Here is a 12,598-nt window from a genome sequence, read left to right on the forward strand (position 1 = left end):
TAGTGTTTTTCTGTTGCGTGATGACGTAATAGCCGACGTAGGAGAGACGTAAAACGTAAGGAGGAGGAGGAGGAGAAAAAAAAAAAGACGAGGAGGAAACAGGAAGAAGTAAAGAAGGAGCCGAAGAAGAAGAAGAAGAAGAAGTAGCTTCAAAAAAAAAAAAGAAAAAAAAAAACAACACACACGGACACTTGGCTGTCTGTTCACTAAACAAGGTTACACAGTTTTTCTCTCAGAGGTATATTATTTTATGACATCTGGTTTTGCTTGTGCGCAAAATGCAAAAAAAATGAGTGAGTGTGGCTTTTTACGGGACTCGTGCAGTGTCCTGAACTAAAAAAAAACATGCTTTATATTTGTATTTATGTCACTCAGGCGTGTATCTTAGCTCGTAGCTAACTGCTAGCTGCTCGGTTTGCTGCTAAAGGCGTTAACACTCACATCTGCTGTGCTGTCGCTTTTTATTCTCGTTTGTTATTATTATTAATTCGATATATAGCAGTCAGGTTAGCCCGGCCAGTGGCTAGCTAATTTTAGCTCCTGCCTTCCTGCCTGTCTGCTTGTCTGTGGTCCAGCTGGCTGCTAACATTAGCTAACATTAACATCTGCTGCTGCTGCTGCTGTTGTTGTCACATTAACACGAGGTTTGTTAAAGGAAAAACACAGTTCACCGCTTTGTTTTCCTTGTTTTCTGCTCTGAAATGTCAAATGTGTGTAGCTGCTGTTGTTGTTGCTGCTGCTCTAAGCCTGTTTGTCTTTGGCTAACTGAATTAGCAAAACAACAAAGCAAAGGATGTGTACTTTAATTTAATTTAATGTAAATCTGAAATGTCTGAGCCTTTTGCTCTCAACATGTTCAATTTTATTTGGAGTGGCCACATTAAAGGCCGTGTAGCTGTAAGTTAATCATTAATGAATGGTGTTAGTCATTTGGTCATGGTTTTATTTCCTTTACACAGGAACAACGCCTCCAAAAAACCTAAAAGTAAGGCTTCATAACCGAAGAATAGCTTTCATTTTACACAAAATCCTCAATATAAACGTGTTAAAAATATAGTTTTGTGCTAATGGGAACACTTTAAGTGCATTGTTTGTGTTACTAAATCTCAATCTTTGCTCTCTGGGTTGTAAGTAACCAAAGCTTTCATGGCTGATTAATGTTATTACTGTTGGTAGGTTGGCCCCAGTTTGAAGTCTTTAAATAAATGTCTCGTTTTGTCTTTGCAATGGTTCGATACCCAGAAATAATTAGTAGATTTTGTTTCATTTCTGAATCCACTGAAGGAACTAACCTGTAGTTTTCAAATATAATCTGTCATGGCTTGTGAAGTTTTATATTTTGATTGGAAAGTGTGCTTTAATGAAGCACCACAATGTACAGATACATCATTCCCTAGTTATGATGTATCTGTACATTGTGGTGCTTCATGGGACGATATGCATTTTTAACATTTATCTGCACACAAATACTATAGGAGCCTATAAATTAATTTCAAAACCTGTACTCTCTGTATGTAAAAAAGGATAACAAATGCACATTGCACAATATTTAAAAATTAAAAAAAAAAAGATTTAAAAATCGTCAAAAAAGATATTGCGATATTTATGTGAATCGATTTTTTCTCCCACCCCTAATCATTACTGTATTATTACTTTTCACAGTGTCTCAATAATACAACTGGGTTTATTAAAATAATAGTTACAGCTATGTAAATACTTTGGCCTGTTACTCTCACATTTAAATTCAGCAATTTGTTTTAGTTTTTCAGAAGGTATTTAATGTGACGACTGTTCTGTTTGCCTTGCAGGAAGCAGCCTGGTCCATGATGTGAGTTGCTGGGCGTGTAAATCCCTGGAAGTGGCAGCTGACATGGTGAACCCGGCGGGACAGACCTTCAGGAGCCCCCAGTCTCACTTTTGCTTGTGAGTCTGGGGAAAAAAAAAAAAAATGTTGCCACAGAAGCAAAAAAAATGGATCTAGGACGTCAACTTCCATGAGTTTTTCAAGTTTTAACGACGCTTCGGTCAAACAGCTGTAAAAGGAACATGGAGAGGGAGGCGGCAGCTGAGAAGGAGATGGACGCCGGCGTTACAGACACTGACGAGGAGATCCCCGACGGCGGCGGCGGCGGCGGTGATTTCACCAAACCGAGTCAGTGCGAGGACAGAGAGACTGACGACTGCGAGCGAGAGAGAGCAGCCGGTCTCAAATCTCAGGAAATCCCAGCCACGCCGCAACAAGACTCTGGGATCGGAGAAACAGAGTGTTGTGGATCTACTACAGAGGCCAAAGAGGAAGCTGAGGAGGAAGCTGAGGAGGAAGAGGAGGAGGAGGAAGAGGAGGCGTCAGACGGGTCAGAGCACGACGCGATAAACGAAGAGGAAGACGACGATGAAACCGCGAAGGAGCAGCAGCAGCAGCAGCAGCAGCACATGAACGGCGAGTCCGGGTGGAGGAGCGGAGGAAGGAAGTGCAAACTGAAGAGCAGCGGTTCGTTTTCAGAGCAAAGCGCCTCCTCCTCCTCCTCCTCCTCCTCCATCCAGAAAGGCAACGCCGTGTCCGGTGGCGGCGGCGGCGGCCGGCACAAGCAGACGCGCAGACGCAACCACCACCAACAACAGCATCAGCAGAACCGCGGGCGGCGGCGGACCGGCAACCAGCTCGTCTCGGCGTTCAAGGAGCTGCTGTCGGAGTCGCTGAGCCTCTGGTGCGTCTCGTGCGTCCACATGATGATCGAGATCATCGTCACATTGACTCACAACTGCGGCGTCGGCGTGGAGACGGGAGGGATGAAACTTTACGCCTTCGGGCAGCGGCTCTTCGTGAAGATCACCGACGTTCCCGGGATGAAGGCGGACGCCGGCCGGGTTCTGAAGTGGACTAAGCGCACGGGAGCCGACCTGGCGGAGAAAGTAGTCCGGGCGGCGAAGTGGGCGAAGACGGCGGCCTTATCGTGTTTCGGACTTTTCTGCGCTCTGGTTTTCCTCGGCTCCCGCTGGACAAAAGGCGCGTTGGTCCGGCTCGGCGGCGAGCGGGGGAAACGCTACTGGGCGGCGTTCCAGGAGTCCAGGTTTTGGAAGCTGGCGGCGTCGCTGCTGGAGAGAGCGAAGAGCCGGTTCAGGAGGATGATGAGGAGGGGGAAAGGGGGCGACGGTCGCCACGGCCACGGCGCCGCTCCGACCGCCGCGCCGGAGTCGCCGGGCCGAGCGGCGGCGGCGGCGGCTCGGGGCCCGTCGGGTCAGGAGCTGGAGCGGCTGCTGGCGCTGGCTGAGGTCCCGGAGGACGAGCTCGACCCCTTCACGGTGCTCGGCGTGGAGGTGAACGCCACCGAGGCCGAGCTGAAGAAGGCCTACAGACAGCTGGCTGTCCAGGTGAAGTTAAACACTGTGGTGGATTTAAAGCAGAAGTAAGCGATCCGGTCGTTTTGGCTAATGCTGCGTTCCAGGCAGGCTTTTGAAACCGTAAATTACAGCTTCACGTCACGACTTACGACTTTGTAGCGTTCCAGGCAACCCACTCGTGTTTTTCCGACCTGTTTTACCTGTGAAAGTCACTATAACGGCCACTCGTAACTTCCGACCCGTGAACTCGTACCAGATCGAACTGGTGCGACTTCACAGGTCGGAAAAACACGAGTTACGAGTTGCCTTGAACGCACCATAACGTCTTGTCAGCCGATATAGTTAGCAGCCCACGCCCTCGTCATGGATCTATTGGTCCTCGTCCCTACGTCACCACATTCAGGCGCATCCCTTGGCTGCACACACAGCCCTTCATGCCGTTCTCTCTCCTCATTGGATAAAACTTGTAGGATACGAGAAAAGTTTTCTCCTCGGCTCAGAGCAGAGCAGAGGGACTGACAGACCCGTGTTTCGGTCCAAACACTCCATGTAAGTGATTGCTGTCGGAAGATATAACTATTTAAGACTTATATTAACACAAAAATATTGCTTCTGCTTTAACTAGAGATGGTCCGATCGGGTTTTTTGGGACCGATGCCGATCACCGATCACCTAAAGCCTCACCGATCCGATTACTAGGGCTGTCCCGATTATCATGTTTTGATAATCGAAGCTTCGCGGACATAAAATCGATTTAATTCGAAGCTTCGGCGGCCGAGGGGGTGCGCGATCGTAGCGGAAATAATGAAAGTAATGGTAAACAAACACTGCATATCTCCAAAATCAGGCAGGTTTCCAAGATGCCAAGTAGCCTTTTCATTTTAATATAACAATTGCAGATGAGAACAGGTGTCAAAAAGGAAAAAAGGAACAAATAAAAAAAAACCGATCACGGACTTTCATGATCGATTACCATGGCAACGAACGAAGCTTTGAATTTTTTGGGTCAGCCCTACCGATTACCGATCAGAACCGATCGATCACATGGGACGATATTATTAATATTTATATATTTTTTACTCTTTTTTTCCCCATTAATTCATCCACTCATGCAAAAATACTCTGGTAAAAGTAGAAGTACTGATTCAACTCCTTTACTCAAGTAGTAAGAAAGTACAGGCTCTGAAGTGAACTTAAAGGGACAAGACAGACTCGTGTTTTCATTCATCAATAATTAAAGTCAGAGGTTCGAAGACGATCACATACCTACATACATCACGAAACCGAAAGTAAAGAAACGCTGGTCGGCTCGACCAGCGTTTCCGCCACCACTAATAATAACAAAATAACGATAGAGACAAAACTATATATTTATCGAAAATGGGCCCATTAACAAGTGTGGGTAGATTCATCCACATTAACATGAGACTTTTTTATAACCAAATAGAAAGTCCTCGTTGTCCCTTTAAATGTAAAAGGGGGCTTCTTTGCTCTGGGCCCCCCAGACTCTAGGACCGGCCCTGCTGCCCATAGCGTTTTTTTCAGTCAGGAGTCTTCATATTGCTGCTCTGTCTGCACATCGTTGGACTTCCCTTCAGTAGAGGATTTTATGAGCAGACCAAGCACAGCATCTTACTGGGAGTGACACTGAGTCACACACCTAGGGGAAAAAAGATCGTTTTCTATCGTTTATTTGCGCATCTAGCCTATATGTTCCCTCCCTCCCTCCCTCCATCTTTCTTTCCTTTCTTTTCCCCTTCCTTCTTTCCACAATCCTTTTCCCCTCCCTCCCTTCCTTCTTCTTCCTTCCTTGAATGAATTTGTTCCCTCCCTCCATCCTTCTTTCCTTCCTTCCCCCCTTCCTTCCTTCCTTCTTCTTCCTTCCTTGAACGAATCTGTTCCCTCCATCTTTCTTTCCTTCCTTCCTTCCTTTTTCCCTCCCTTCCTTCCTTGAACGAATCTGTTCCCTCCATCCATCTTTCTTTCCTTCCTTGTTCCCTTCCTTTCCACAATCTTTTTCCCCTTCCTTCCTTCCTTCCTTCCTTCCTTCCTTCCTTCCTTATTCTTCCTTCCTTGAACGAATCTGTTCCCTCCCTCCTTCCATCTTTCTTTCCTTCCTTTTTCCCTCCCTTCCTTCCTCCCTTCCTTCCTCCCTTCCTTCCTTGAACGAATCTGTTCCCTCCATCCATCTTTCTTTCCTTCCTTGTTCTCTTCCTTCTTTCCACAATCCTTTTCCCCTCCCTCCCTTCCTTCCTTCTTCTTCCTTCCTTGAATGAATCTGTTCCTTCCCTCCATCCATCTTTCTTTCTTTCCTTTTTCCCTCCCTCCCTTCCTTCCTTCTTTCCCTTCGTCCTTACTTCTTCCTTCCTTTTTGACCCAATCTGTTCCCTCTCTCCTTCTATCTTTCCTTCCCTTTTCCCTTTCTTCTTTCCTCCCATCTTTCCCTTTGTCCTTCCTTCCTTCCTTCCTTCCTTCCTTCCTTCCTTCCTTCCTTCTTTCCCTTCGTCCTTCCTTCCTTCCTTCCTTGACCCAGGAGGACAACAGGAGGGTTAAATTACTCCGTTGCTGCAATAATGACGAATAAAGGCAGAAATGTTTTTGCTCCTTTTTTACTCATGTGACCTTTTCCTCCGTCCGTTCTCTTTCAGGTTCATCCAGACAAGAATAAACACCCACGAGCTGGAGAGGCTTTCAAAGTACTGAGGGCTGCATGGGATATTGTCAGTAACCCAGAAACACGACGAGAGTATGAGTTGTGAGTACACAGAGGGAAAAAAACCAAAACAAAACAGATCAAGTATCTTCAGAAATCATTTAGCGCCTTTTTAGTTTTCTATTGACACAATAATCTGTCCGTGTTTCCTGCAGATGTAAAGTTCTTTTGTTCAAACTGTTCCTCCTCGCTTCAGTTTATTATGCAAAACTGTGACGGTAAAAGAAGATAAATTCTGTTTCGCAGGAAACGCATGGCAGCAACTGAGCTCTCGAGGTCCATGAATGAGTTTCTCACCAAACTGCAGGACGATCTGAAGGAAGCCATGAACACCATGATGTGCACTAAGTGTGAAGGCAAACACAAGTACGTCGCCACACAAACACAAACGTCTCATTAACACTCAGTCCTGTCCCACCGAGGGATGGATGTCACAATTATAGATTTTCTTGGTGCGATTATTGTCAGAGGTATTACGATTATCAAGATTATTATGCATTAATACATTTTTAAAACACAATGAATGTGTAAAATTATCAAATATGGTCAAAATATAATTGCATTACTCATTATTTAAGTCTCTATTATCCACCACTTTATTTTCCCATGATCCATTGCGTCACACCACAACAGAAGTCGGTTTTCAACCCCATAGTAGCATTCTAGCGAGCCGGTGTAGGCACCAAATGTGGGGGCTCCGGGCTGCTAAAACCGCCCGGACTAATCTGATGTTTGTCAAACGAATTACCGAACAAACATTATTATTTCTGTGTGCATGCCTCTGCAACTAGTCATGGCTATCGTAGCCGTTAGCTTTGCTGCTGCTGACAGCTAACAGCAGCAGCTAAGCTAACATCAGGACATCAGCTGTTAAAACCCTCCCGTTGTCGGACACACATGAAACTACTCCAGTTAGCTCAGTCATGTTGGAACTAGGATATCCGCTGGAAAAAATATTTTTTTCATGGGCCGTTTATTGAGTTATTTAAGACACTGCTAACGGCTAACAGCTAACGATTAGCCCAGCTAACGTTAATCTAAAATGTAATGAATGGAGTGTCATGGCGACACCCAGCGTCGTTCTCCGGAAAGTGGTGGATAGGACCAATTATCAATCCCCCAGGGGAGGTGTTTGAAATATTAAAGTCATTAAGTTTTTTAAAATTGTTTTTATAACAATAATTACAAATGACACGCTAACATTTAAATTCTTACCAATTCAAGGTTATGTTAGGTAAATGGACCAGTATCTGTGCATTTACCTTTAAATACATGATGCCATTTGTTAGGCTACTGTACACATGTTTACTTGGCATTTATATCATATCATTTTGGGTTATGTAAGCTTATGTAGGGGATGAATAAAGTATTTTTCCTCTTCTTCTTTATTTTGGTGCACAAAACCGCACATCTGCCGACATGGTTCACTTCCAACATAATCTTTTTTGGAAAGTGACGGTATTTAGGAATCTTTACGATTATTTAATTGTGGCGTTTATGGTGAAAACGAGTAATTGTGACATCCCTGGTCCCACCTTCCACCATCCTGATCTGTGTGTGTGTGTGTGTGTGTGTGCGTGTGCGCAGGCGGTTCGAGATGGACCGCGAACCGTCTGAGGCTCGGTTCTGCGCCGAATGCAACCGTTGCCATAGCGCCGAGGAGGGGGACCTGTGGGCAGAGTCCAGCATGTTGGGCCTACGCATCACGTACTTCGCCTGTATGGACGGCAAAGTCTACGACATCACAGGTCATCATTCAGATTTTAGTCCTTTATTTATTTCTACAGTAAATCATTCTGTTCTGTTCATGTTAAGTTTGTACTTTATACCCGTTCCTCTGTGTGACCTCCGTGTGACCTCTGTGTGACCTCTGTGTGACCTCCGTGTGACCTCTGTGTGACCTCTCTACGACGCCGTCTTGTTTCAGAGTGGGCAGGTTGTCAGAGAATCGGCATCTCTCCCGACACGCACCGTGTGCCCTACCACATCTCCTTCGGTTCAAAGAACAACAGCAGCAACGCCCCGCGACACAGGTACGTCACCTGGCTTCATGCCTTCTATTGTCACCACCCGTCAGATACAGGTTGTTGTTGTTGTTGTTGTTGTTGCTGCTGCTCCATGGGAACATAAACATATCAGCTGTGTTAATTCTAGTGGATCATTTTGGAAAATCTGACTTTTCTGACTTTTTATTGATCCCACATGTGGGAAATTCACTTGCAACACGTAAAGAAGTAAGGAATAAAAATAGAAAGACTTTGCTCAGTACACAAAATATATATAAAACAAAAATATGTATTGTTATGGACAAAATATGATTTAAATAGAGAAAAAACTATACGTGCATACGCATGAATACAAGTAAATGTGCAGCTTGTATGAACTGAGCAAGGTAAAAAATACACAAGGATAATTTATGTAGAAGAAAAAAGACTTTATAAATACAACCAAGTGAGGTAGTTTCCAAACATCCTCCAAGATTTTTTGCAATATGATACACGAATGACTTAAATAACAAATTAAGACAAACTTAAATTAGAAAAACAGGAGAATTTTCTTTAGTGAAGTGATTTTTTTTCAGTCTCTGCTGACAAAACAGCTCCTTGTGCTTTGATTTGTGTTGTTCACTGTTCTTGTTGTACTGAACTTCAGCTGCGTCTAAAGCAGTTGCTGCTGTGTGTCTCTCTGTATGATGTGTATTTTGTTTTGCAGTGTGAGATGAACACATAACCAAGCAAAGGTTTTTTTTTAACAGACTCACAAGGAACAATGGAAACAGGAGGTTTGAAATGAGCCTCAACTCAGGAATTAGCTGCAAATGAAAGAAGATTATTACACAGTCGCAGCACAGAGCTCCGTGTGTGTTAAGAGCCGGTGTTTTACCAGTGGAAGTAGGCAGATATATAAAGTTTCTCTGAGGAGCAGCACCTTTGTATTTCATGTTTTCCTAATTTCATTTTGTTTTGATTGTATTTTAGTGATTCTTGTATCATATATTGCAAAAAAAACATTTGTAATTGACCAAGATTGTTACATTTAATTGTGAAGGACATTGATGCTCTGAAATATTTAGTTTTTGAATTTTGTAAAGTTTCTCGTTGAACATAATGATTATTGATTATGTTTAAATAGATCATCAGCTCATATAGGGCTGCCCCCAAATAGTCGACCAAAATTTCATTGGTTGATTGGTTGATTGGTCGCAGGAAAAAAAAATCTAACATTTGGAGCCCTGTCTTGTCAAATTTAAGTCAAAATCAATATGACTGAACTGTATATGAAAGGCTATAGGGCTTTTAATTTGAAGGGCCAGACATTTTCATTTCATTTATTTATTTAAAAAGGACAGTGTGCAGTGACATTAGTTATTGAAACAATAAAAAGATGGCTGCACCAGATTTAGCGGAGCCGCTAATTTCCATCTGTAGTCCTACATAGGAAATAGTGACACTCAGTCGCTGTCAGTCTTTTTCATGGCAGGTTATTTATTTCTGGTCAAAAGCGACTTTTTCTGATGTTGTTACAGCTGATTTTGAGACTCCAACTCCGAAATTGGCCCATTGCCATAATCCCTATAGTTTTAGGAGTAGGTTCGAGTAGCCGCGAGCTGCTCAGAGCTACGTTATGGAGGCTCATGGGATTTCTTGGTTTCCCTCATCAAACAGACACCAGACAGAGTAGTTTTCGAGGCAAATGCAGAGACTGCTTGCTGAAAAACTGTCCCTGAAGGCAACACACATCAGCGGTTTTGCATGAATTTCCCTCTAAAACAACTCTGTCTGGTAACGTTCTGTTATTATCTCATAGTGTGGTGAATGTGCAGGTCACAACTTGTCCACCAGAGCGTTTTGGAGTTGTTGGATTGTGTATTTGATGAGTTTGATGAGGGAAACTAAGAAATCCCATGAGCCTCTGTAGCGTAGCTCTGAGCAGCTCACGGCTCTGCTCCGCCGTTCTAAAAATAGCTTGCACCGACAATTAAAGGTAACGAACCTACTGCTATTATTATTATGCTATTATTAGGGATTATGGCAATGGGCCAATTTGCCAAAATGTTGAACTATGCTTTTAAATGACGACTATTATTAGTCGACCAAGTAAATCTTTGGCCCTGGTCTCATTCTGTTTCATTCATTCATTCATTCATACATGATGCAACCTAAGTCATTAAACTTGAGATCTCTTCTCCTGGCAGGATGCCATCCGAACACCCCCCGGGTCCGACCAACCCCGCCGACCTGCAGGACTTCTTCAACCGCATCTTCAAAGGAGGACCTCCGACCGACATGGCCGCCAACGGGGGCTTCTTCCCCTCAGGTCCGCCCCATCACCACCAACACCATCCGCCCGGTGCTGCTGGAGCGCCGCCGTTCTCTCCTCCGCCGGGCGCCGCGGGGTTCCACATGCCGGGGAGTCACCGGCCCGAGCCCGAGCCGTGGGCCGAGAGCGGCGCCGCTGCTGCTGCCGCTGCCGCCGCCGCCGCCGCCGCCGCTGCTGCTGCTGCTGCTGCCGGCGCCAGTGGAGGAGGCAAACCGCCCCGGAGGAGGAAGAAGGTGCGGAAACCGTTCCAGAGGTGAAGTCGGTCGGTCGGTCGGTCGGTCGGTCGACGGGGAAAAAAGAAAACACAGGGACACAATAAATAAATAAATAAATAATGGCCATGTTTGTTCTCTCGCCTGCCTGTTGGCTGCCGAGATCTGAACCGGAGAGACGATTCACGAGGGTAAAGACTGAACTCAGATCAGCCAGAGGAGAGAGAAAGAAAGAGAGAAAGAGAGACGAGCCTGTGGATTGAACACAAAGTATTTGACCGAGGGCTGAAGAAGAGGTGGCAGTGACGGTGCTTTAACCTCTCATTTCACCTTTTTCTTTTTGTTTGGTCTGGAAGTCGACGGTAGCCTTTGGCATCAACCCCCTCTCCTCTCCCCCTCCCTCCCCCCTCCATCGGGATGCTGTAACGAAGAAAAAAAAACAAAAAAACAAACATAGTCTCTCATCATTTTCCTGCCAAATCCTGCAATGCATGATTTTTATTCACCTGCATTTTTAACACTTGAGTTCTCTCTGTTGACGGTTGTTTTTTCTTAGTTTTTTTGTTTTTCGGATATAAAAGGTTTGTTGGCTGTCGAGAAAAGGAGATGAGCGCCGTATTGAATCGACATGGAGAAGATAAAAGGATCTGAGCGACGTCACTGTGTCAGTGTTAATCACGTTTAGTGGAGTGTGCAAGTGGATCTACTGTAACTTCCTCTGTTAGATCTGCAGCAGCAAGAATGAACCCGAACCAGCTGAACCCCGCGTTGTTTTAATGTAGATTTACACAAACAAGCAGCTGTGAGTGTGTGTGTGTGTGTGTGTGTGTGTGTGTGTGTGTGTGTGTGTGTGTGTGAGTGTGTGGAGAGAGAAAGAGAGTTGACCTGGGAGTGACCAGTATTTCCAGTTAAACCAGAGCGTGGTGTTGGTGTGGTTCGACACACAGACGACAGGAGGAGAAGATTGAAACACTTTCAGAAATGCATCCGCTGACACATTTGATCCATGTTTTTTTGTTTTTTTTGTGAATCAGCACGATTACAAACAGGAAAATTCAGCACATAGACACAGACACAAAAACACGGTTAATTATAACTCGGATTTCACTTCTCGGTTTCCTTTTTTATGGCGTTTTAACGTGTCGCAGTCGGTCGTTTCCTCCGTCCTCTCATGCCGATGTTAACAGGCTCAAAACGTTCAAGTGATGAGATGAGATTAAAAAAAAGAGTTTATTTGTTCTGCTGGTTGTTAATCACAGCACAAGTGAGTTCAGCCTTGACATTTTGAAACGTTGATAATAAAAGATGAAATAGATTTATACTGCCCCCTGTTGATCCACTGATGTTCAATGGTGCCCTGTTAAAAACACTGACAGATAATAATAATAATACATCTGAAAATATTGATGTAATTTAACGTCAGACATTGCTTTGATTTACAAATGTTGAATTTCTTTTTTTTTTGTGTGTGTGTTTTTGATAATAAATCTGATCTTTTACTGGACTCACAGTAAAAACGCAGCAGTTAAGCAGCAGCATAGATTTATAATAAGTGTAGTTGTTTAAGTTATTCCTGAAACAACTAATATTTTTTCAAAGTCTTACACTTAACGGTTTTTCGCCTGCTGTGACACGTTAGGCCAAAGTTTTACATAGTTGATGATACATCACGAAGGTTATAATATAAACGGTTTAAAATAAATAATTCTGCAGCTTCTAATTAATATAATGTTCATAATCTAAACATTAGTAAGTGTTGTTGTGTTGGATGTGCTTCACCTTTCGAAATGTCAAGGTCGCACATTCACAGAAAATCGAATCTCAATCTGTTCGGCTGTTTAACGACAACAACGTCATAAAAAATCATGTTTTTTTTGTTTTTTACATTAAAGTCACAGTTAAATCTTCATCATAGATTAATTTGAAGTATCCTGTTAATCCTGTTTCATTGTTTACACCTGATATGTGAAGATTGTGCGACTGTAGTGATACAAGGCATCTGATAAAGGAA

General features: G+C 43.9%; 1 protein-coding gene across 1 annotated transcript; it reads left to right on the plus strand.

The window, feature by feature from the left end:
- The first annotated feature begins 110 nt into the window (after nt 1–110).
- On the plus strand, nt 111–10,647 carry dnajc14 (DnaJ (Hsp40) homolog, subfamily C, member 14). The gene is made up of 7 exons (XM_085775790.1): nt 111–238; nt 1,809–3,372; nt 5,991–6,097; nt 6,302–6,421; nt 7,643–7,803; nt 7,983–8,088; nt 10,251–10,647. The coding sequence occupies exons 2-7, from the start codon at nt 2,047–2,049 to the stop codon at nt 10,630–10,632; spliced, it is 2,202 nt and encodes a 733-aa protein (XP_085631916.1). The 5' UTR covers nt 111–238; nt 1,809–2,046; the 3' UTR covers nt 10,633–10,647.
- Nucleotides 10,648–12,598: the final 1,951 nt, after the last annotated feature.

This window comes from Trachurus japonicus, chromosome 5 (genome assembly GCF_045865225.1).
Source record: "Trachurus japonicus isolate A0001 chromosome 5, Traja_1.0".
NCBI classification, from domain to species: Eukaryota; Metazoa; Chordata; class Actinopteri; order Carangiformes; family Carangidae; genus Trachurus; species Trachurus japonicus.

Excerpts from the sequence above, each read along its gene's own strand:
- dnajc14 (XM_085775790.1), top strand. The coding sequence starts at position 2,047 with ATGGAGAGGGAGGCGGCAGCTGAGAAGGAGATGGACGCCGGCGTTACA. Across the intron at positions 6,422-7,642 it reads AAGTGTGAAGGCAAACACAA|GCGGTTCGAGATGGACCGCG; the intron begins GTACGTCGCCAC and ends GCGTGTGCGCAG. Across the intron at positions 8,089-10,250 it reads AGCAACGCCCCGCGACACAG|GATGCCATCCGAACACCCCC; the intron begins GTACGTCACCTG and ends TTCTCCTGGCAG.